Source organism: Macaca nemestrina, chromosome 3, assembly GCF_043159975.1.
Source record: "Macaca nemestrina isolate mMacNem1 chromosome 3, mMacNem.hap1, whole genome shotgun sequence".
Classification (NCBI taxonomy): Eukaryota; Metazoa; Chordata; class Mammalia; order Primates; family Cercopithecidae; genus Macaca; species Macaca nemestrina.
Window position 1 is genome coordinate 172,391,069 of NC_092127.1, and position 26,436 is coordinate 172,417,504.

Below are 26,436 nucleotides of genomic sequence, written 5' to 3' on the forward strand. Positions count from 1 at the left end.
TCACTGACATTTTTTAAACCATTTATTTATTGTAATTTTTATTTCATCCATTTATGAGCAACAGAGACTGTGATGATGAGTACCTGTTATAAATATATAAGAATGTGTGTATGTTTACACACACACACACACACACACACACACACAGCATTAACTTTTGCCAGATGGTAAGTTTAAAAATATTCTAGAATATCCTCCCTACGTCCAGAAGCAATGGAATCAAAGAACAGCAAGTGAAGAGGTCTACATACATATTCAATTTAACATAAAATCTCAACAAATACTGGTTTAAACAGTCTCGTTTTAACTAAATACTTGCCTTATCCATTCATTCAACAAATTTACTGCATGCCTACTATGTGCGAGGTTCTGCTCTAAGTGCTGGGCATACAATAGTTAAAAAAAAAACAAGCAAAATTGCTGCCTTCGTAGAGCTTACACTTTAGCAGGGAGAGGAGTCAATAAACATGAATATGTAAATTATGCCATGTATTAGAAGGTGAAATTGCTATGGGAAAGCATGAAGCAGGGCAAATAGGTTAGACAATTTGGGAAGGGAGCCATTTCAAATAAAGGTACATTTAAGAGTTTACTCTTAATAAGAAAAATAAAATTAGGGAAACTAAAATATATTATATATCATGTTCAAAGATACTCTGAGAATTTATACTTCAGCATGCAAATAAAGTTATGAAACACAATACATAGATTATAGCTTATTCTGTTCTCTGTTCAGGTAAAATAAAATTATAGCAATTCATTTTCTTTTTTTGCTGCATATTAGGAGAAATGTTCTTTATTGTATATTTTAGAAATACAGATTTCTCCTTCAGGTATTTGAAAATATCTAATATATACATCCTATGCATTTCACTGGTTCTTGTAAAGACTAGTCAATAGTGATAAGCACAAATGTTTTCACATAAAGCCATACTAATAAATAAACTTCACAATACTTTAAGTATAAACTAGATGGTTTATTGATTGATTGATTGATTTGACTGATGATTGTAGAGATGGGATCCTGCCATGTTGCCAGGGCTGATCTTGAATTCTGGGCTCATGTAATCCTCCCACCTTTGCCTCTTAAAGTGCTGAGATTACAGGTGTGAGCCACCACAGCTGGCCAAACTAGATGGTTTCAGTTTGTAGAATATTTGGAGTATTTAACACATCAGGAAAATAGATCTTTACTGGTAAGGTGTTACAGGGTTATAGGTTATATTTATGTTTTAGGATCACTTTTAAGTTCTTCCCTTAAAATTTTCTTTTTCTTTTTTTTGAGACAGGGTCTTGCTTTGTCACCCAGGCTGGAGTGCAGTGTGCAATCACAGTTCACTGCAGTGTCTGCCTCCCAGGCTCAAGCGATCCTCCCACCCCAGACTCCAGAATAGCTGGGACTACAGGCACACGCCACCTCAGCTAATTTTTATACTGTTTGTAGAGACAGGGTTCCGCTTTGTTGCCCAGACTGGTCTTGAACTCCTAGGCTCGAGAGATCCACCCGCCTCAGCCTCCCAAAGTGCTAGGATTATAGGCATGAGCCACCACACCCAGCCTTCCCTTAAAATTTTCTAAATTGACTACATTTGGATAACAAGAAAAAAGTAATTTATGAAATTTGAGTTTATTATAAGCATTGTTCCTACCATGAATATAAAAGTGTGCACTAGCACAGTTAAGGAAGGAAATGTTTTGGTTAGTTTCCTCTTTGGGTTTTAAAAATTCTATTCTAAAAATGTTAGTCTAAATATACCAATTTAAGTAACAGCTAATATTTTTCTGACTCTAAGAACAATATGTGACTCTTGCAGAGAATATGGAAAACAGAAACGTTGGCCAGGTGTGGTGGCTCACGCCTGTAATCCCAGCACTTTGGGTGGCCAAGGTGGGTGGATCACTTGAGGCCAGGAGTTTGAGACCAGCCTGACCAACATGATGAAACCCCAACTCTACACAAAAATACAAAAAACAAAAATTAGCCAGGTGTGGTGGCACATGCCTGTAATCCCAGCTATCAGGAAGGCTGGGGCATGAGGATCGCTTGAACCCGGGTGGCAGAGGTTGCAGTGAGCTGAGATTGTGCCACTGCATTCCAGCCTGGGTTAAAGGGAGACTCTGTCTCCAAAAAAAAAAAAAGTATAGGAAAACGAAAATTGCCCTACAAATTATCAATTTTCAAATAGTTACAGAAATTGCATAAATTATTAAATCCTGAAATTAATCTATTAATATTTCTCTGAGAATTCAGAAGACACTTAATAATTCTGCATTTATTTACTAAGGACACACTTACTGAGCACTCACTGTGTTGGGGAGAAGAGGTGACCAAATGAGGGAAAAGCTATGTAAGCCCTTAAAGAACTCAAGTTCTAGAAGCAGCCACATGAACAAGTAATTGCAGTATAGTGTGATGGAAAGGACCTCTGCCCTGACTTTAAAATCTGATCCCCTCCCCCCCATACCACCTATTTTTTCATTTCTCAAAGAATAACCAATCTATTACTCTGTTTAAATCAGAGAGGATTATTTAAAAAAATAGAATGGAGCAAATTCTGCAGGCCAGGGGAGACACTAGACTTCTCCACCCATGCCATAATGACAGCTTGATAGGGATTTGACAGTTGTGGTCCAGGCAGGTGGTATAAACTCGTGGGCTTCTACATATTGACTTTGCTTTCCTTTAGATTAGTTCACTGGTCTCTAAATTTCAGGGGGCCTGAGAATTACTGCACTATATACATCAAACCACATATATCCTACGTTATCGTAGATTTTAAGCTATCTCTCTATAGCAATGTACCCCCTATGATGATTTAAAATCAAATTTCTGAGTAAAATGTGACACCAGCATATTCCCAGGGAGTGCTGCAAAAATCAGAACAACTCCCTGTTGGCAGGAGGAGTTTAGGAAGACTGACATGGGGGCTGAAAGAAAAACTCTTTCCTAGATAAAGAGGGAAAGGCATCAAGGGGGAGAGAATGGCATGCACAAGGGCACCACTGGGAAAGGGGAAGGAAGAGCAGTTCAGATTTGCCCAGCCCAGGGAGAGGGGCAAAACGGCAAGAGATAAAGGTAGACACACTGTTTGGAGCCTGACTGTGAAGGGTGTTGTTGACTGTGCTGAAAGCCTGGACTTGAGCCTGTATACATGGACAAATTAGAGGAGTTTTAAACAACAGAAGACATGCTCAGATTTGTTTTTAGAGATTGTTCTTGTTTCAGTGTGGAAGAGGAATGGGAGAAGAGGTAAGGTCAACTTAGAATGTCAGTAAATCCGGAGAATAGAGGATAAGGGCCCCGGGCAGAGGCAATGCCTGCATGCTGCCAACTGGCCAGGCTGGGAGCCCCCTCATTTCACAGATACATGTTATTCAAGCCCTTTGAGCCACAGTCGTTCCACCTAAAATGTAGATTACTCTGTGGAGGTGTTGTGAGGATAAACAATAATAAGCATCATTAAAGTGTCCAGTAAGGGGTCAAGCACCAGGAGGTACTAAAGGGTTAGTTTCACTCTCTTTAACACCAATTATTATTGAATCTGTAAATGAGTTTCTGGTATATAAATCTCTGAATATAAGTTCCTTGTGTTTTCAGAAAAAGTTTTATTATTTCTGCATTTTTTCAGGTCACATGGAAAATATATTTCACATTGCTTGTAAGAAAATATATTCTCAGTTTCAGTGTTCCAAATTAGAATATTAGATGAATTTTACCTACCCTGATTATGACCTATTGCTATTTAATATAAAATTCAAAACATGGTTTATCTTTAACGTTCATAAACATTGCTACCAGCTCTGAATTTAAAAAAAAAAAAAACTTTCATATTGTTTCAGTCCACATCTTTATGTGAAGAATTAGAGCATGCCATTGATTATATGTGTAAAACTCACAGCTTACTACAAACTAGGGCAAAAGACTTGGCTGTAGAAAGCACAAATCATTAAGTTAATAGGTAAAACTGGAAGGGAGAGGGATTTAAATTATATTTATAAATGACAGAAATAACACAAGTATTTCGACTCCAGGAATTCACTGAAGTAATTATTCTGTTGTTTGGAATACAGGTTAATTTTTTTTTTTTTTTTTTTTGAGACAAGGTCTTGCTCTGTTGGCCAGGCTGGAGTGTAGTGGTGTGATCACAGCTCATTACAACCTTGAACTCCTGGGCTCAAGCAATCCACCCACCTTGGCCTCCCAAACTCAGATTACAGGCATAAGCCAACACACCTGGCCCAATACCTGATTTTTTTTAGATCTTTTTTTTTTCTTAAGAGATGAGGTCTTGGTCTGTTGCCCAGGCTACAGTGCAGTGGCTATGCACAGGTGTCATCACAGTGTACTACAGCCTCAAACTCTTGGGCTTAAACAATACTCCTGCCTCAGCCTCCCAAGTAGCTGGGACTACAGCCGTGAGCCACCACACCTGGCCTTAGACTAACTTATTTTTAAATAAGTAAAAAACAGCCAAAACCAGAGAGCTACACAATCATGTACATAGTCAGGACATATTATCTTTTTTGGCTATCAGAAAGTTCAAAATCAAATTAAAATTAAAAAACAAAACAAAATCAAATGACAACGTGTAATAACCAAAGTATCATCATTTTATTTCTTTCTCTCCTAAGTTATTGACCCTGTCATCTTCATATTTTATTACATTCATTTTTATAATGCCTTTTTCTTTTGTGCATGAGATAGGATATGAGTAAATAAACCTGAAATAGGAGACAGCCACGGACACATCTTTGTAACAGATCTCAGAACTGGAACACTCCCACACCTTCTTAGACAGGCTTTTTTTTTGAGACAAGGTCTTGCTCTGCTGCCCAGGTTGGAGTGCAGTGGCGCAATCTCAGCTCACTGCAATCTCCTCTACCTCCGGGGCTCAAGTTATCCTCCTGCCTCAGGCTCCTGGCAGCTGGAACTACAAACACATGCCACCACGCCCAGCTAATTTTTGTATTTTTTTGTAGAGATGGGGTTTCGCCACGGTGCCCAGGCTGATCTTGAACTCCTGAGCTCAAGCAATCTGCCCTCCTCTGCCTCTCAAAATGCTGGGATTACAAGCATGAGTCACTACACCCAGACAGGCACTTTTTTTTTTTTTAATTTAAATTCCTCAGGTGTTAACTTTAAACCACAATTAAAGCTTACAAAATTATTTACAGCTTTTATTTACTTCTTTATTTTAAATCAGATTCCTAAAATGAAAATAAAGCTTTAGGGATAAGAAAGTTCCAGAAGATGAGGCATATTGATATGTCAAGTCAATTTGTTTCAAGCAAAAAGGTCAAATCAAGGCATACTTATCTATGCCTAAAAAATTTAGCTCAAATAAGTTTTGGGATGGCAAAACTCTGCAACATAATTATGATCATTGATCACCAAATCCTTTCACTGATGCCTGAATTACCAGAAAAAGCCTCTTAGTGAGGCTGCTTGGCTGTCGTCTCCTCATCTACTAAGCAAATCTGTACCCCACTGTCCAGCCCAGCCTTCTGCAGCAGTCCTTAACTTTTTTGAGGGATATAAATATTTTTGCTGAGATATAAATCCTATCTTCTCTCACACCCAACCCAAAATGCACATATTAACATTTTATACATAGTTTCAAGGAGTTCATAGAAGAATCTCAGAATTAAGATCTCCTTTTCAAAAACTTCTGTCTCACCACAGCCCTTCTTTAATGCGGAATTTCTAACTGCTCCAATGCCTTCTTTGTGGAATCTATCTACATTCTGGTGTTTAAGGCCCTCTATACTCTGGCTCCATCCTATTTCTCGAGCCTTCACTTAACTACTGGAAACTCACGACTGCATTAAGCACTGCATAAATGTGACAGAGCAGAGAGATGCATGAGCTGATAATCACCTGTCCCTTTTCACCGAGCCCTGGCCTTCTCTGCAGAGCAAAACTCCATGACAGCAGAAACTTGGTTTTGCTTACTGCCTTATCTCCAGTAACTAGTTGCCAGCACTAGTTCTGTCAATAAATACTTGGTGAATGAATGAATGATTCTCTGATGTAATTATATGTACTTGTTAAAGTTGTATAATATAATAATCAGTGCAAAAACTTGACCCACTTTGTTTGCTACAGGTATTGTGGCAAACAGCTACCTTAAATTAAATGTATATTTTAGGAAGAGAATGTTAATTTATAAGACACTAAAAGACAATGTTTACAGTACAATTTATTTTTGTTTCAAGCTTTCCTTTTGGAATAGAAATACCATTCATAGAGTCCAAGAAGCAGCAGTCATCTGAGAGTGAGCCCGGCCTGCAGGCCCACATCAGCAGACTTAATGCCTTGTACTTCTAACCTTTAACTAAAGGTGAGGAGGGGCTGGGCATGGTGGCTCACGCCTGTAATCCCAGCACTTTGGGAGGCTGAGGCGGCTGGATCATGAGGTCAGGAGTTCGAGACCAGCCTGACCAACACGGTGAAATCCCATCTCTACAAAAACATTAGCCGGGCGCGGTGGTGCACGCCTGTAATCCCAACTACTTGGGAGGCTGAGGCAGGAGAACCGCTGGAATCTGGGAGGCAGAGGTTGAAGTGAGCCAAGATCACACCATTGCACTCCAGCCTGAGTGACAGGGCAAGACTAGGTCTCCCAACAACAACAACAAAAATGTGAGGGGGGGATCAGGGAGAGGACTGAGTTACAATTAGTTTTTTCATGTTACAATCGACGCTCAATCTTGGTGACATGGTTATTCAGCGACTGCTCTAGCAAAAGCCAAACATATTCCGCAAAACAATAATAATAAATAATAATAATAATAGTAATCTATTGGCAACAGAACTTGGTACTGAAATGTCTAAGTGAATGGATCTGAGGGGGAAAAGGTAGTGATGCCCAAAATAGCTACCAAAATGGGGACCAACAATTCACAGCAAGGGAAACATTGAGCTAAATAAACAGTACACAACAAGGTCAGAACTACCTGATTTTTTTTTTTTTTTTTGAGACGGAGTCTCGCTCTGTCGCCCAGGCTGGAGTGCAGTGGCGCAATCTCGGCTCACTGCAAGCTGCGCCTCCCGGGTTCACGCCATTCTCCTGCCTCAGCCTCCCGAGTAGCTGGGACTACAGGCGCCCGCCACTGCGCCCGGCTAATTTTTTCTATTTTTAGTAGAGACGGGGTTTCACCATGGTCTCGATCTCCTGACCTTGTGATCCGCCCGCCTCGGCCTCCCAAAGTGCTGGGATTACAAGCGTGAGCCACCGTGCCCGGCCAGAACTACCTGATTTATAAGATAATAGAGGGAAGAAACCACTGAGCTAAATAAACAGTACACAGCAAGGTCAGAACTACCTAATTTATAAGATAATAGAGGGAAGAAACTATTGGAGTCAACTTCATTTCTTTTTTTTTTTTTTTTTTCTGAGATGCAGTTTCGCTCTTGTTGTTCAGGCTGGAGTGCAGTGGTGTGATCTCAGCTACTGCAACCTCCGCCTCCCAAGTTCAAGTGATTCTCCTGCCGCAGCCTTCCAAGTAGCTGGGATTACAGGTGCCCGCCACCACACCCAGCTAATTTTTTTGTGTATTTTTAGTAGAGATGGGGTTTCACCATGTTGGCCAGGCTGGTCTTGAACTCCTGACCTCAGGTGATCCACCCGCCTTGGCCTCCCAAAGTGCTGGGAATACAGGCGTGAGCCACTGCACTAGGCCGAATCAACTTCATTTCTAATCATCTGGGCTATTTTGGTTCAGCATAAGAGGTAGTATTAAAAATTCCATCTCCAGATCACAGTGGAGAAAACAGTTGACTACTGTTTCAAAGAGATTTTTTCCTTATGAACAAATAAAAAGGTAACTTACCTGACCCCTCATCACAGACATCTGACTTTCAAAAGTGGCTTTGTCAAATCCTTTGTCAGTCTATTACAGAAAAGAAAAAAACAATTCCCAAAATAAAGACTTTGATATAAATATCTGAAAACAGATGAACTCTTCAACTCAGCAAATAAGGCCATTAAAAAGCTTTCCTAATCGATAAAATAAAACAAAAATAATATTTTTACCTGAGGTATTTTTGTATACTCCCAGAATGACATGAATAGACTTATTTATTTGTACCCCAACTTGTTCCAGAAAGGATTTAAGATGACTTTCCAGCCAATGAATTTAGGCTTTTTAAGAGAACTAAATCATAGCAGGTCACCAAATATGTATTATAATTTATAGAGTTTTCTTGTAAAAATTCAACTTTTGAAGAAAACAGCAAATTAAATTTTAATGTAGTCTCACTTCAAAGAATGCTCATAGTAAGTATAGCTTTATGAATGTATGCTCCTGTAAATAAAACTGCTAATTCCTCTCTCTCCTGTCAGGTTTTATGGCAAGCAGCAATACAAGAAATAGTGCATTGCAAATTAGCTCTATTAAGCAGTCTCTTCTATTTTAAGATTTCATTTTCTGCAATAATCAAACTAAGCATTAACTTACCTTAAAAAGTTCATAGAGATCTTCACATAAATCTTGCACAAAGTTCATGTCAGAAATATATGGTAGAATCAAGCTTCTTATTTCTTCAGAAAAAGGAACTTTTGCTTGAGGAAGCCAAGCCCAGTGAAATGGATCTAATAGGGAAAAAAGCATTCTCCTCATCAGTGGTAGGAAATGGTTTATTTAGACTCACATTTTTCCTGGTTCTTTCCTACAACTCCTAGGTTCTCCCCAAAAAAGGACAGGATAAGAACTTAATCAGAGTAAAACTATGCACTGCAATCCAAATTACTCAGATTTGGACAGTCAATTCAGATAGTAAACTCGTAATGTCTCTGAGTTTTAGACAGTAAAGAGTAAGAATTTGGATAATGAATCTATCTCAAACAGTTCTAAATGTATCTCAATCTATCTGGTTCCTCAGTTCAGAAACTGATGAATACCTATACTTTGTACACAGCCCCAGATTGTTTTTATTATTATATATTTCTAAGAGAATGGGTCTCACTGTGTCACCCAGGCTGAAGGGCAGTGGCATGATTATAGCTCACTGCAGCCTCGAACTTCTGGGCTCAAGGGATTCTCCCACCTCAGCTTCAAAAGTAGCTGGGACTACAGGTACGTATCACCGCACCCAGGCACAGACTGAATACCACGGCTGAGGTCTGCCTGCCCTCGGCAGCTACAAATCATCAGGAATTGACCACTGACTTGTACACAGATGTTCTGAACTTTGCAATCATTAGGAGGTAAACAGGTGGGTCACTTTAAGAGACAAAAGATCCACGACTCTGAGCTAATTCTAGTTCTCCCTCAAGAAGACCATTAAATCTACACCGTGCCAAGACTAGAGAGATTTGTACAGGTTTAATCTTCTAGAGAGGGTGCATATTCAGATTCCTGCAAGAGTGTAAGGTTTCTGACATGATCATCCACAGAGCTAACGTGAGCATATCCAATGAGAATCCCCAGCTTTTGGTGGATCCTACCACTTTGAAAGCCCTGAAGAAGAAATCTGCCTTTGGAGTCATTTCTCCTCAGTCACCCAGGTGGGGTGCAGTGACACAATCATAGTTCGCTATAGCCTCCATCTCCTGGGCTCAAGCAATTCTCTCGCCTCAGCCTCCCAAGTAGCTAGGACTACAGGAGCTCACCTCAATGCCTGGCTCTCACTTCTCGATCTATCTCATTGCACACAGTAGGAAGGTTACTTTGCATTCTGAAGAAAGTGTTTCCCCTGGCTCACATCTCCTTGTAGATATGTCCAATTTTTTTTTTTTTAGTTTTCCCTGAATAATTTCATAGAAGAAAGGCCCTTATTTTTCATCTGCCTCTACCTTTAATCCCAACACTTAACTTCTAGTACTACCATCTAAACTCTCTCTCCTAAGGCCACCAGTCACCAGACCCAAGGGTCTGTCCAAAGGCTCACTTGCTGTTGTCATGCTACTTAATCTCTCTGTTGTATGTAGCACTGTTTTCTATCATCTCCTTTATGAAATTCTCTCCTCTGTGGCGTTGGAGATACCACTCTAAGTTTATCTTGTCTTGCAAGCTACTCCTTCTCTCTTTTGCTAGTTTTTCCTCCCCTCTTTCAATGTCACCATTAGCCGTGATTCCACACTTAGTCCTTTCTCTTCTCTATTTGTTTAAGCATTCATAAAACATTTATTGAATACTTATGTACCTGGCATTGTGCTAAGCAATAGTGTTTGTTCTCTGTGATTTTCCTGGGTAATAGCAAACACACCATGGCTTCCACCAACAAGATGATGGCGTTTTTTTTGTTTTGTTTTGTTTTTTGTTTTGAGACGGAGTCTTGCTCTGTCACCCAGGCTGGAGTGCAGTGGTGTGATCTCGGCTCATTGCAAGCTCCACCTTCTTGATTCACGCCAGTCTCCTGTCTCAGCTTCCCGAGTAGCTAGGACTACAGGCACCCGCCACCACGCCCGGCTAATTTTTGTATTTTTGGTAGAAATGGGGTTTTACTGTGTTAGCCAGGATGGTCTTGATCTCCTGACCTCATGATCCACCCGCCTCAGCCTCCCAAAATGCTGGGATTACAGGCGTGAGTCACCGTACCCAGCCAAGATGACAGTTTAAAAGCTGTTTCCTCTCTCTCATATCCCAGGAATCAAAAAAATAATAATAATAATAAATAAATAAATATATGTCATACTGATTAAAAAAAAAAAAAGAAGAAGCCACCAGGAAGATAAACCACTGGACCTCTACACGTGAAATACAAAGCAAAAAATGCATAGAAATTGAAGAAAAAACTGGCAAAATCACAATCACAGTGATCATTAATTTCCTCTGAAAATTAACAGATTATATAGTCAGAAAATAAGTAAAGGATATGATATGACTAACAACCTTTAGGTTAGTAGACAGAATTTTGTGCTCATTCTTTTCAAATACTATCCTCTAAATAGGCCATATATAGGATCATACAGAAATTACTAACAAACTGTAAAACAGAACTTACACAGGCCATATGCACAGATCACAATGCAATAATGCTGGAAAATAACAACAATGAACAGTTTCTTAAAAATAGTAATAATGTACAATTAAAATAAGCTGACATAGAAATTTTAAGATCAAACAAAATACTTCTAAATTATTCCTGTCAAAAAGAAAATCAGAAAAAATGAGTATGTAAGGCAGAGTCATAGCGTAGCACCTGTGCAATCCGTGGTTTAGCCAAAATTATACCCAGAGGAAAATATGAGGCCTAATATGCATTTATAGGAAAGCAGTATAGTATGAACATAATAGGAAAAAAGAATAATGATGGAAAACATAAATCTATAAAAGAAAAAGCAAACAAACTAAAAGCCTGATCTATAAAATAAATAGGCAATTATCTGGGGGGGAAAAGCATAAATAATTAAATAAATAGAAGAGCCAATGCTTAACAACAGACAAATCTTTGGCAAGCCTAATGAGTAAAAGGCTCACTAATAAATTGAAGGAATTTAAAAGAGACATATCATGGACATGAAGATTTTTAAAACATACTATATATTTTTTATTTTATTTTTGAGACAGGGCCTTACACTGTGTCACCCAGGCTAGAGTGCGGTGGTGCCATCTTGGCTCACTGCAACCTCCACCTCCCAAGCTCAAGTAATCCTCCTCACCTCAGCCTCCCAAGTAGCTAGGACTGCAGGCATGGGCCATCACACCTGGCCCATTTTTGTATTTTTTGTAGAGATGGGGTTTCGCCATGTTGCCCAGGCTGGTCTTGAATTCCTGAGCTCAAGCGATCTGCTAGCCTCAGCCCCCAAAGTGCTGGGATTACAGGTGTAAGCCACCATGCCTGGCCCATATATCTTAAACACATACAAATATCAGAAAACGACTATAATAAACTCCCATGTTAATTCAATTATTACCAATTTTTTTTGCAAAATTGGCTTTATTTATCTCTCCTGTCCACACCACCACAAGTATTTTAAGGCAAATTTCAGACATCATTTCATTTCACTCCCTAAACACTCAATATGCACAGAAGGAATTGTTTTAATTATAAGAGAATTCTAATAAAATGCTATACTCATAAATTTAAAACTCAAGAAATCATGGAAAATTTTAAGCAAAATAAAAGTGTCTAAAACTGGTTCAAGAAGATGTAGAAAATGTAATCATTTACCACAAAAGAGACTGGGAAGGCAATTAAAGCACTACTCCCTAAGAATGAGGTCAGGTGGAGGGCAGGCCTAAATTGTTTTATAAGTGAATACAACCAAAAACTTAAAATATATTTCTACCAAAATATTAAAATAATTTCAATGTTATATATATATTTAAAACTGGAACACTACTAAACTCATTTTCCAAGGATAACACAAAGCCTAAAAATCAAAACCAGTCATCCCAAACTAAGCAAACAATTCATAGCAAGGCCCTGTAGTATACATTTGCATCCCTAATGCCTAAAACCGAGCCTTAATGAATAATCATATTTCATCTACTTTTTCCGCTTCTATGGTATCTGTAAATTTTTTTCCCTTCTCATTCTGGAAAAAAGATAATTATAGAATCCACAGAAGGTTCTAAATACTCACATGCTCTCCATTCATCAGGATGTTTAAAAGGAAATGCTAGACCATTATCAATTGCAGCTATTTTAATAAGGAATTCTTCATCATCAATCCATGTTGATTCCTATAGAGGAGAAAAATGATATGTTGATAAAAGAACCTATATAAATCTTCCCAAAGGATAAATTATTTATAATAATTATTGATGTTTAAGAACATATTCTCTCTGAAAAGCCTACAAAAATTAACAATGCTACCAGAAAAAATACAAATTCACACAGGAATGGAAGAGACTGTCTGAAAAAACATGTATTTCCTAACCACTGTTTTTTAAAATTTGATATTATACCATTACTCAGTAATGGTTTTCTCTTTAAAAGGCTTGAAAATATTGTGACTTTAAAGTGATGTTCTAGATAATTTACTGCTAGATTCATTGCTTAAATGTATGATGTAAAATATTACTGATTTTTTTAAACACAAAAATCACCTTATTAAGACCTAGTATTTCTTAGGGTCTCAAAGAAATAAGTCAAATACAAAATGTTTCTAAATGAAATTCCTTCAAAGACCATAATTAAATATAATAAGATCTAGTAGAAGGAACCTCAAGATATTCTTGAATGTAGGTGTTATCGTTTGGCCGTGTCCCCACCCAAAATCTCATCTTGAATTGTAATCCCTGTAATCCTTATGTGTCAAGGGCAGGACCAGGTGGAGGTAATCAGATCATGGGGGCGGTCTCCCCCATGCTGTTCTCGTGATAGTGAGTGAGTTCTCATGAAATTTGATGGTTTTGTAAGCGTCTCGCATTTCTCCTACTCGCACTCATTCTCCTGCCGCCCTGTGAAGAGGTGCCTTCTGCCATGATTGTAAGTTTCCTGAGGTCTCCCCAGCCATGCAGAATTGTGAGTCAATTAAATCTCTTTTCTTTATAAATTACCCTGCCTTGGGTATTTCTTCATAGCAGTGTGAGAATGTACTAATACAGTAGGCTGTTCCTAACTTCTGTATTCTTCCATAACAGAAATAAAGATCTCAGGAGAAAGAGGGTTTTCATGATAAAGAGTATTTCTGTGGAAGGTGATTTATCAAGCTGAACTATCTTTAGATGTAATTATTGTGAATATCTGTTTTATTTTATCATGGTGGTTCACATGGCTCTGATGTTAACTTCATATTTTTGGAATTGCTTTACTTAGAAATTAAAACAGACTAAAGTGAAACGTGTGTATTTTTTAAAGGAAAAAAAAGAGTATTCTGATTACTTAAACACAGATGGCCATTACTACTAAGTGGCCCAGATAAAATAACAAAAAGTAAAACAGAAATTTTTTTTTTTTTTTTTTTTTTTTTTTTTTTTTTTGAGATGGAGTCTCGCTGTGTCTCCCAGGCTGGAGTGCAGTGGCGTGATCTCGGCTCACTGCAAGCTCCGCCTCCCGGGTTCACGCCATTCTCCCGCCTCAGCCTCCCAAGTAGCTGAGACTACAGGCGCCCGCCACCACGCCCGGCTAGTTTTTTGTATTTTTAGTAGAGACGGGGTTTCACCATGTTAGCCAGGATAGTCTCGATCTCCTGACCTCGTGATCCACCCGCCTCGGCCTCCCAAAGTGCTGGGATTACAGGCTTGAGCCACCGCGCCCGGCCTAAAGTCTTTTATTCTTAAGTGGTGCTTTAAAAAAAATTTTTTTTTAATTCTTTGTAGACACAGGGTCTCAAACTCCTGGACTCAGTCAATCCTCCCACCTTGACATCCCAAAGTGCTGTGATTGCAGGCATGAGCCACTGTGCCTGGCCCAGGAGCTTATACATATGTGCATTTATGTTTGTATTTTAAGCCCATTTCTGCTACAACTGGCATTTATTTTTATTTCTACCATCTTCCTATTTACAACTTTATTAAGGTATAATTTACATACAATTAACTTCCTATATTAACAAGTACAATGTGATGAGCCTTGCCATATGTGAAACTTTCACCCCAAAGTTTCCTTGTGTCCCTTTGCAGTCCAGCCTTCCCCCTACCCCAAGACCAGGCAACTACTGGTCTGTTTTCACTAGAAACGAGTTTGCATTTTCTAATTTTTAAATATAAATATAATCATACGATATGTTCCCTTTATGTGTAGCTTCTTTCACTCAGCATAATTTTAAATTTCATCCATGCTATTGTGTGTATCAAGTTTGTTCCTTTTTATTGCTAAGTGCTGTAAATATATATATTTAAATATCCTTGATAAACATTTAAAAGTACAAACTTTTAAAAATGATGCAACAGCTTTAAGTCATTACTTGAGAACATAAATTATAAATATTGAAGAAATATTTTTAATCACTTAAAACTTTCCCAAATGTACAAACTGTTTTAAACTTGTAAAAGTATTTTGAAAAAAAAAAAATCTTTTTTTTTGTTTTTTTTTTTTTTTTTGAGACGGAGTCTCGCTCTGTCTCCCAGGCTGGAGTGCAATGGCGGGATCTCAGCTCACTGCAAGCTCCGCCTCCCGGGTTTACGCCATTCTCCTGCCTCAGCCTCCCAAGTAGCTGGGACTACAGTCGCCACCTCGCCCGGCTAGATTTTTGTATTTTTTAGTAGAGATGGGGTTTCACCATGTTAGCCAGGATGGTCTTGATCTCCTGACCTCGTGATCCGCCCGTCTCGGCCTCCCAAAGTGCTGGGATTACAGGCTTGAGCCACCGCGCCCGGCCGAAAAAAAAAAATCTTATGTAAATATCTAAAACTTGAACTTGGTACTCAAAGTCGATAGCAATGACTCTAAAATCTGTAACTCTGATATCAGTGTTGAGGCTCTATGCCGTCCATTATATATGTTAAAACCAGCTTCTTATAAATAGTAAAAGTACTTAATAATTTTTTGAAGTTCAGTGGACGTGATTCACAGGTTAAGCACACACGTTCCATTTATTAGGTAATATTGTATTATTTAACACTGAATGAAAAGACTCAGAAGAAAGTGAATTAGTAAAATACAAACATGGTGAACAAAAATCCCAGAAGCCTTTATTACATAAAAGCAAAATACGGGGATTCTATAAATTTCTGAAACTCTAAAGTACTAAGCAGGTATTATTCTTCTATTCTAATATGAAATAAAAAATAAAGCTGCCCAACAATTGACAAAAGAAAAAACAGAACTGGCTGGGCGTGGTGGCACACGACTGTGTTCCCAGCACTTTGGGAGGCTGAGGCGGGTGGATTGCTTGAGGCCAGGAATTTGAGACTAGCCTGGCCAACATGGCAAAACTCCGTCCCTATTTAAAACAAACAAACAAAAAAAATCAAGAATCAAGAATGCAATGTAAACAAGTGACAAAAATTAAAAGTGTGAGAAAAACAGAAAAAGTAGATGTAAAAACCAAAGATTAAATGAAAGAAGGAGGAAATGGTGAAGAATAACTTAAAGGAATCTTTTACAGAAATTGAATATATATATTCACAAGTTATACACAATTATATACATATATGTGTGTATGTGTGTATATATATATAAACATATAAAATTGTAAATTTCCTTACCTTATGGTCAATTTCCTTTTCACATTTCTGCTTTTCATATCTGACTAACCAATTATCATTGCCCCTGTCTTTCAAAACAAACAAGAAAATCTGTTACTTCATTTCTATGGACATCATGGCTTAATATCAATGAGAAAAATCTAGTGATCTCCTGATTTTTGAGACTTTCACTGGTTATCCACAGCATATTAAAGGTCACAATTTAACACAAAGAAACTTAAAAAAAAACAAACCCATAAATGTGAGTTAACATTTATTGAATATTTTCTCTGGGCCAACATTGTTTTAAGTGCTTAGTATGTAATAATTCATGTAATCCTCAAAACTACTACCCTGTGAGGTGATACAATTATTAAATCGAGGTTATTAAAATCAAAGAGCTTTTCTTCACTTTAGGAAGAAAAAGCATTAACCCCTATTTCTAGGCAAATTTCTAAGCAGGCTTACCTCATGTCAGCATAGAAGTGGTCTAGACTGTAAATATATATACATATAAATTAAGATAGTAAATCTGGAAAATTATTTGATGCTTTGCCAAAAACTAAATAAGAAAACATTTTGAACCAATGGTTCTCAAACTTCAGAATGCATCAGAATTACCTGGAGGGTACCTTAAAACCCAGCCTGCCAGCACTCACTTGCAATTTCTGTTCCAAAAGGTCTAGCATAGTGTCTGAGAAGATGCGTGTTTAACAAATTGTCACGTAATGCTGACCCTGAGAGTCCAGGGACCCACAGTGGGGAGCTCCTGCTTTGGATAATCTACATCAAGGTCAACCCGAGGCCTGCAGGTCACATGCTACCCAGGATGGCCTTGAATGTGGCCCAACAAAAATTTGTAAACTTTCCTAAAACATTATGAGTTTTTTTTGAGACTTTTTTTTTTTTTTTTAAGTTCATCAGCTGTCATTGGTGTTACTGTATTTTATATGTGGCCCAAGACAATTCTTTCATTGTGGCCCAGGGAAGCCAAAAGACTGGACACCCCTGGTCTACATCATTGCCCCTTTATAGCACAGGAAAAATTAAGAGTTTAGTGTCTTTATAGACTACACTAACAGTTACATAATGTCAAAATAAGCACCTAACATAATTTACACAATGAAGCCTTAATTACTCACACTGTGCAGATAACCAATATCTGACTTTGCCTTGCCCCTAGGAAATTCCTCCCTAGGGGACAGGAACTGATCTAAGAGCCTGCTTTGAATCAGAATCTATCCCACACAGGATGACTTCTGCCCAGGAGAGTCAATACTAGGTAGACAGAGGTAGACAGAGAAAGTGGCTTCAAGACTTCAGCAACAAAAGTTTACCACTTTGGTTTAGATAACAAGAATATAGTTTGAAAATGAACAAGATTTGAGTAAACAAATGAGAGAACTTCAATACCTGTATTTCTGATGATGTAATCCAAAACAACCAATCTTTCAAATTGTGACTGAAATTGTTTTCTAATATTCTCAGGCAAAGGGTCAGCTTCAAATTTCCTAAGCCAATATTCAGCCTCCTTGTAACCTTCAACAAATAACTGAAAGGAACCAATCTATAATTTTAAGAACTATAGTTAGAAGAGAAAGTACAAGAACAAGGGGATTAATATTTATATTTCTCAGCAGTACTGTCAAAAAATACGTCATGTAAACACAATAAGAAAGAAGACTTAATACTAATTTAGATAAGCCATATTTATCAAGAAAACTATTTTTATACACTAATTTTAAATAATTGCATAAAGAATACATAGCAGATAAAAAATGCTTACCCCTAGAGTTTCAAGGAGCATAGCAGTTATTTTGGGAAAATTTTAAAAAAGAATAAACATGTATCTCCAATGTGACACTCTGAAAAAGAATGCCGTTTTCTAAAAATATTCATTAAGATGAATGTAATTATGGAGGCCAAATTTTAAACCTATTCTGCTTATTCAATAACAGTGCAATTTTATCTTACTGAATAAACTTTTCCAGATTCTTTTTCTGACATAAAATACAGTACATAATTTTTTTATTTTTTCATTTTTTCATTTTTTTTTTAGCTGTTAGACTCTTTCTTTGAATTCTAAATAAATCATTTTATTTTAAAAATAGGATGAGGCCAGGTGTGGCGGCTCACACCTGTAATCCCAGCACTTTGGGAGGCTGAGGCGGGTGGATCACTTGAGGCCACGAGTTTGAGACCAGCCTGGCCAACATGGTAAAACCCCATCTCTATTAAAAATACAAAAAATTACCCATGTATGGTGGCACGCGCCTGTAGTCCCAGCTACTCAGAAGGCTGAGGCAGGAGAATCGCTTGAACTTGGGAGGCGGAGGTTACAGTGAGCCAAGATGGCACCACTGCACTCCAGCCTGGGTGACAGAGCGAGATTCTGTCTCAAAAAAAAAAAAAAAAAAGAAAAAAAAGGACAGATTCCTTAACCACACAGATTCACAGATTAAATACCCTGTCTAAAATTGTAAAGAACAAATCTATTAATCATAATATTGATAGTAGTTTTGAAAAAGTCCTTTCCTTGAAGATATGACCATTTAAAAAGGCATTTTTGTTAACAAGATTACTAGTTAACAGTAAACAGTTTGTTGGAGAAGGAAATACAAATTTAAGTAGTATGTGACAAACAGGTAATAGGTAACCCTAGTTTCCTTCAAAAATACAAACAAATCAACACAAAGAAAATCTGCTTTTTATTCTAATGCTTTATGTTTTTGTTGTTGGCATGAAATTTTAATGATTTCCTAAAGGTGTTCTTCAAAATACTTATAACTAAGAACTAGTAGTCACAAATATGGAAATAATATCCTCCTTTAGGCCTTTTAAAAACTTTCAAACTCCCTGCCCACTTTGAGTAAAATTTATCTTAAAAGTTAGGTTAACGATGAATTCCTACTGAAATTCTTTTTATCTAGATAAATGTACAGAAGCAAGAAAATCATAAGCCAAATACATTTCTAAAAAATAAATCTTGGTCGGGCACAGTGGCTCACACCTGTAATCCCAGCACTTTGGGAGGCCGAGGTGGGAGGATCACGAGGTCAGGAGATCGAAACCATCCTGGCTAACACGGTGAAACCCCGTCTCTACTAAAAATACAAAAAATTAGCCGGGCGTGGTGGCAGGCGCCTGTAGTCCCAGCTACTTGGAAGGCTGAGGCAGGAGAATGGCATGAACCTGGGAGGTGGAGCTTGCAGTGAGCCGAGATAGCGCCACTGCACTCCAGCCTAGGTGACAGAGCGAGACTCTGTCTCAATAAATAAATAAATAAATCTTAAAGCTTTTTCTAGAATGCCTTTCCCATTAACCCTCTCTACCCTTGTTCAGCTGGCTGCTTACCATCCCTCAGGTTTATTTAAAGGTGATAAGAAAAAAGAAAATCTAATGTGTAGTAAGTAAATATAGCTGCTACCATTTACTTAACCTTTACTATGTACCAAGTACTTGACATGAATTTCTTAGTTTTATCCTCACAACAACCTAAGAGGTAGTTTTTATCATTCTCATTTTATGGAAACTGGGGCTTAGAGAGTAAGGAACTTGGCCAGGCACAGTGGCTAACACTTGAAATCCCAGCACTTTGGGAGGCCAAGGCGAGAGGATTGCTTCAGCCCAGGAATTCAAGACCAGCCTAGGCAACATGGTGAGACTCTATCTCTACAAAAAAAAAATTTAAAAATTAGCCAGGCTGGTAGTGTGCACCTGTGGTCCCAGCTACTCAGAAGGCTGAGGCAGGAAGATTATTTGAGCCCACGAGGTTGAGGCTGCAGAAAGTACCTGTTCACAACACTGTACTCCAGATGGGGCAACATAGTGAGACCCTCTATCAAAAAAAAAAAAAAAAAGAGAGAGAGAAAGAGAGAGCGAATAAGGAACTTGCCCAAGGTCTCAGAGCAAACTAGCAGAGAGGCTGGGATTAGGTCTGATTCCAGACCTGTGCTTTTACCCATTATTTTATAAGCCTTTCATGCAACCTCTTCCTGGAAACACCTCCCATCCCTCTAAACTGGGTTAGGTGTCCATCTATCCTCTAAGAGCTCCCTGAACTTACCATCATCTCAACAGCTTTATATTACACTGAAATTACCTGTTTACTATAAGCTCCTGGAAGATGAAAAATCTGTGCTATAATAATATCCACAGCTAACAGCACAATACGCATTCTAGCTCCTAGAGCTCGGATGTATGTGCCCGATTGCCCTCTAAATAAAGCTTATCAGAGAAACTTACCTTAGGAGGGAGTCCTATCCTATGAAACTTTCTACCCACTTTTGGCACTTTTTCTAAAGCATATTTTTTGCCTCTTGATTTTGCACGGTCAATCGCATTATAGTTAAATGTCTCACTGACAAGCCAAACCACCTAGAAACATACAATATAGAAAAATGGTTAGAATTTGTATTACAGTATCTCTATTCATATACACCATGAAATTCACTCTAATGATGAAAATTAGCAAAGTGTAACCCTGTAATAAAGGCCCTAGAAAATCTAAAACAGAAAAGCCAGGGAATTTTGCAAAGCCTTGTTAAATGAATGGCACATATTTCCTTCTGAGAGCGGTATAAAAGCCTTTCAGAGGCCTAAAATTTGCCAGTGGTGAAAGTAACAGCATTAAAATGTAGACTTAGGAATAAACATTTTAAGAAAGAAGGCTTCAAGTAAAAATTTAGAAAGGACGCCAGGTTAGCTGGGTGCAGTGGCTCACGCCTGTAATCCCAGCACTTTGGAGGTCTGTGGCAGGTAGACTGCTTGAGCTCAGGAGTTTGAGACCAGCCTGGGCAACATGGAGAAATTTCATCTCTACTAAAAATACAAAAACTGGCTGGGTGTGGTGGTGCATGCCTGTATTACCAGCTACTCAGGAGGCGGAGGTGGGAGGATCACTTGAGCCCAGCAGGACAAGGCTGCAGTGAGCCATGATTGCATCACTACACTCTAGCCTGGCACGAGACCCTATCTCCAAAAAAAGAAAAGAAAAGAAAGGATGCGGGTGCCAGGCACATGATGGTATGTGCCTGCAGTCCCAGCTACTCAGGAGGCTGAGGTGGGAGGATCACCTGAGCCCAGCAGGACAAGGCTGCAGTGAGCCATGATAAAGAGAAAAGATGTAGATGCCAGGCACATGCTAGTGTGCCAGTAGTCCCAGCTACTCAGAAGGCTGAGGCAAGAGGACTGCGTGAGCACAGAAATTTAAGGCTAGTCTGGGCAACACAGCAACACTCTGTCTCTTAAAAAAAAAAAAAGAAAAGAAAAGAAAAAAATTTTGTATAAAGGCTGAAAGGACAACAATAGTAGTCTTCAAGCACATTGGCTATCTCTGCCTTCAATAGGATCTCTGGATCCCCTGATATTTTCCTGCCTTCTGAATGCTAGGTCTTTATCCTCTTTTTGTTAGCATTGTCGGATCTCACAGGGACAAGACACATTCCCTTAAATACTTTGTGGATCTACACTAGAATCAATTTACTAGTTACCAGTCACTAATGACTCTTGGAGTACTACCAAAAAAGGGGCTCCACTTTAGGTTCTATCATTAGGAATAAATACTGAAATATTCAGATATAAGCAGGTTGTAAATTAAAAGTCCATGGTTAAAAATAAAGTCTGGCTTACCTTTGTTTTAGGTACGATGCCCAGATGAAGCTTGTTGTCCACAAAATAGGCACCCGCTTCGGAAAGGTACCCCTGATTAGGAATCAGGCAGCCTCGGCCAAAGCAGCAAGGGCAGCAGACCTTATGGACATATTTGGTCCATTTTGGATTGAGTTGACCATAAGGCTCTTCTGATTTGGGTTTAAACACACCAATAATTTTCTATAGCAAAAAGTAAAAATCTTATTAGACTTTTTATATATATAGATAATCATCCATAAAATGCATTCTAATAAATTGTTTTCTACTGCTTCCCACCAAAGATACAGGCACAAATCCTCAAACTATTAAGAGGATTTATAAACCTCAAATATTAATATATTTAGTTCAAATCACATTTTCGTATTCATTCTCATTCAACAATCTAAAATCAAGACCAGTAGTTTTCAAACTGTGTTCTGACAAACCCTGGGAAGGTGAAAGCAAGGCTCTAAGACCCCATGCCCCTTGACCAGATTAACTCTAATTTCACCTGTTTTATATTGCTGGATTTCCAAGTTAAGAAAGAGTTTCACTGGGCCAGGTGTAGTGGCGCACACCTGTAATGCCAGCACTTTGGGAGGCCAAGGCAGGCGGATCACAAGGTCAGGAGATCGAGACCATCCTGGCTAACACTGTGTAACCCCGTCTCTACTAAAAATACAAGAAATTAGCCGGGCGTGGTGGCGGGCACCTGTAGCTGTAGTCCCAGCTACTCAGGAAGCTGAGGCAGAAGAATGGCGTGAACCCGGGAGGCGGAGCTTGCAGTGAGCTGTGATTGTGCCACTGCACTCCAACCTGGGTGAAAGAGCGAGACTCTGTCACAAAAAAAAAAAAAAAGAAAAAAGAAAAAGAAAAAGTGTTTCACTGATTTTTAAATGTTTGAAAATCACCATTCTAGGTCAAACAATGTTATTATTCAATATCTATTACATATCCACATTACATGTTTGCTGTTTACTTTCCCCACATTAAAGTACATTGTAATAAGCAGGGACTTGGTTTGTTAGGGCTGCATTTCCAGTACTCAGAACAGTACCTGATGCACAGTAGACATCCAAGTATGTGTTAAATTAACGAATCCAATGACAAAAACCACCTCTAAAATACAAAGATGATAAGATACAGTACACATCCATGCTGTCAGATTCTCCTACCTTAATTCTTTTCCAGTTATTTTTTCAGGAACCAACTTAAAGTAAACTCTTGGCCAGGCCCGGTGGTTCACACCTGTAATACCAGCACTTTGGGAGGTGAGCAGATCACTTGAGGTCAGGAGACAAGCCGGCCAACATGGGGAAATCCCATCTCTACTAAAAATACAAAAATTAGCTGGGCATGGTGGCGTGCGCCTGTAATCCCAGCTACTCAGGAGGCTGAGGCAGGATAATCACTTGAACCAGGGAGGTGGAGATTGCAGTGAGCTGAGATTGCACCACTGCACTCCAGCCTGGGCAACAGAGTGAGAATCCATCTTAATAAATAAATTGATTAATTAAATAAAATAAACTCTCTCCTATTAAAAAATCTTTTTTTGCTCACGAATGTCTAAAAGTCTCCATACTCTTATCGTTTGATACAATATATTCATATTCAATTTAGAAGCTTAATTATCCTTAGACAAGAACAAGTCTTATTATAAGTATATAATTGCTTTATAACACAATAAATATAATGCAATACAGTCTGAGTCACTAGTAAAAAAGTCAGCAAGATCAAATTAAGAAATCAAGCTTAGAATAAAGATTGAGAGATTGACAGTACCTACAAATACATTTTAATCTCAAAAAGGGTTTATGCTTTAAAATCATTTTTAAAATATAACTTCAATCTGCAAAAAAAGTTGGGGGTGAAATTATAAATGTTATTCCCCCAGAGAAAAGAACTGCTCATTATGCATCATTCAGAAAGCTTTTAGAAAAAAAAAAAATGTATTTTTGAAAAATTCTAGACTAAGTGGAGCAAAGTGCCACATCAACTTCTCTTTTCCGGTCTAGAATCATCCTGTGGTTCATTTCACTTTCACATTCCAGTACTTTCAAACTTCAGATTGCTGAGCCTCCTTCCCCTGGTAAATGCCAGAAAAGGTATTCACTACCTTTGAAAAAAATCAAGTACTTTGGAAATGACATTAAACAAGTTTTGAAGGTTTAAACTTCCACTGTGTTTGGCTAATAAGGTTACAGACTTCCATAAGATAAGGACTTGTGAATATATATACTCAATAAGGCTACAGCGGAATGTGGGTATTCAATAAATGCTTGAAACCAAGTATAAAATAACAAAATAGCAAACTGTGACTTGAAATGATTAGCTCTGTTTGTAAACACCAGAGTGCTTTAGTAAAAGCAAAAAATTGAGGCCGGGCACAGTGGCTCACACCTGTAATCTCAACATTTCGGGAGCCAAAGCTGAGGTTTGCTTAAGCCTAGAAGTGCAAGACCAGCCAGGACAATATAGGGAGACCCCTGTCTCTACAAATAATTACAAAAATTAGCCCAGTGTGGTGGCATACTCCTGTGGTCCCACCTACTCGGGAGGCTGAGATGGGAGGATTGCCTGAGCCCAGGAGGTCAAGGTTACAGTGAGGTTATGATTGCACCACTGCACTCCAGTCTGGGTGAGAGAGGGGGACCCCATCTCAAAAAACAAACAAAAACTGACCTTTATTTTGGAAAAGAGGTTACAATCAGACTTAACAGGAAAATATCTTTAGAAACTCACAATGATTTCATATTTAAATTAGTATTTACCAAAGTTTCTATTACATATAATAGGTCTGTGAAATTCTCACCCTCTTAGGATCCTTCACAAAGTAACTTCCACTTGAACCTTGAGAGATCCTTTCTGGAAAAATTCCAACTTCTATTGCTTGCTCTGCTCTCAGTATAATATCTGCAAATTCTGGGTCATCCAAGAATGCATTCATCTCTGAAGTACCAGTAGTTACTGCATTAAGAAGAAATACCAGCTATGAGAATGCTCATGATATGGACCTGCAATATGGATTGGCTTGCTGGTATCAGGACATAAGGTACAGAAAAATGTAATCAAGATTTGTATAGACTGCTCCGATCCTCCTTCCTCTCCACTGCCTAACAACACCCACTTCTCTTCAATTTCCAAATAACATGGGGGCTGGGGCAGGCACAGTGGCTCACGCCTGTAATCCCAGCACTTTGGGAGGCTGAGGCGAGTGGATCACTTGAGGTCAGGAGTTCAAGACCAGACTGGCCAACGTGGCAAAACCCCGTGTCTACTAAAAATACAAAAAATTAGCCAGTGTGGTGGTGGGCGCCTGTAATTCCAGCTACTCGGAAGGCTGAGGCAGGAGAATCCCTTGAATCTGGGAGGTGGAGGTTGCAGTGAGCAGAGACTGAGCTACTGCACTCCAGCCTGGGCAACAAGAGTGAGACGCTGTCTAAAAAATAAATAAATAAATAAATAAAAATAATAACATGGGAGGAAGTTCACTGTTCGTTAAAATAATACTAATACTTATTTACTTGAACTTCTGTCCTGCAATGATTTATCCTCCATCCTACTTCATCCTCTAGTTCCCCAATCATACCTCAGATCTTGTCAATACCAGTAACTGCAACCTCACCACACTTTCAATGTCAAGCACCTCCTGTCTTCCCAGTTCAGTCCCTCTGGCACTCCAAGTCCAAATATTCTTCTGCCCTACTAGAACCTATGAAGGACTGCTCCCCCACGTCACTGGAATTCTCTCCCTTCAAGTCCTTGCTTCCCGCCTCCTTGGCCAGCTTAAATTATGCTGGGTCTTCACAGAATCATTCTTTCTTCCTCCCCTCATCATGGTCACCTGCAAAACTCCCAGTCCTGGTAAAACCCAACTGTCTACCAACTCCATGCCTGCACCAGGGCAGCGGAATTGAAGAAATGCACACAAGCCAATTCCTCTCCTCAAATTCCCAACACCTCCTCTTCCATCCTGTCTCTCAGGAGAGGATCTAGCTTCCTATTTCATTAATAAGCAGCAATCACAAAATACCACGACCAGCCCCCAGCATTTATCTACCCACTACTTAACTTTGGAATGGCCCAGGTTCCATTCATGGTCCTCTTCTCTTCGTTACCAACACTGATGACTCCCAAATTTCTAATTCAAGTCTGGACTTCTGCCCTAAACTCGACTACTGTATTCAACATCTCCACTTGGATGCTTAATAGACATCTCAAACTTTACCACCCAAAACTTCATTCTTCACCTTTGCCACACCTCCCAAAGGCTTCATCCCTACGTTTCCCATATTGCAGTTGCTGGCACCTCAAAATCTTCCAGTTGCTTAGGCCAAAAACCTTATAATCATCCATGATCTCACACTCTTACCCTCTACATCCAATCAGCAAGTTGTATTGACTCTACCTTAAATAAATACCCAAAATCCAACCACCTCTTGCCATCTCCATTCCTTCCACATGATTCAGGTTACCATTGGCTCTCACCTCGATTATTCTAAGAGCCTCCTAACTGGTCTCCCTCTCTCACCCATGCCCTCTCTATACCTAACAGAGGAGCTAGGAATCCTTTTTCTTTGTAACTTTTAAGTTCAGGGGTACAAGTGCAGGTTACATAAGTAAACTTCTATCTTGAGGGTTTGTTGTACAGATTATTTCATCACCCAGATATTAAACTGGTAAGAAGAGATGCTACACTTGATCTTAGCCAAAAGACTGAGAAGCGATCACCCGGGTATTAAGCTTAGTACCCATTAGTTACTGGTCCTGACTCTCTCCCTC

At 38.8% G+C, this 26,436-nt stretch overlaps 1 protein-coding gene and 1 pseudogene across 3 annotated transcripts in view; both read right to left on the reverse strand.

The window, feature by feature from the left end:
• The window catches only part of LOC105487833 (phosphatidylinositol 4-kinase type 2 beta), a 34,642-nt gene that overhangs the window by 2,124 nt on the left and 6,082 nt on the right, over positions 1 to 26,436 (reverse strand). For 2 of the 3 annotated variants that reach the window (XM_071093781.1, XM_071093783.1), the window contains exons 2-9: positions 24,467 to 24,621; positions 21,655 to 21,855; positions 20,269 to 20,400; positions 17,437 to 17,590; positions 16,045 to 16,112; positions 12,534 to 12,633; positions 8,461 to 8,594; positions 7,834 to 7,893 (exon numbers count right to left, since the gene is read on the reverse strand). In XM_071093781.1, coding sequence (XP_070949882.1) covers positions 7,834 to 7,893; positions 8,461 to 8,594; positions 12,534 to 12,633; positions 16,045 to 16,112; positions 17,437 to 17,590; positions 20,269 to 20,400; positions 21,655 to 21,855; positions 24,467 to 24,621 — 1,004 coding nt within the window. The remainder of the gene's footprint in view (positions 1 to 7,833; positions 7,894 to 8,460; positions 8,595 to 12,533; positions 12,634 to 16,044; positions 16,113 to 17,436; positions 17,591 to 20,268; positions 20,401 to 21,654; positions 21,856 to 24,466; positions 24,622 to 26,436) is intronic. The other variant, XM_071093782.1, reaches the window with a different exon arrangement.
• Positions 26,288 to 26,382, reverse strand: LOC112427762 (U2 spliceosomal RNA; annotated as a pseudogene).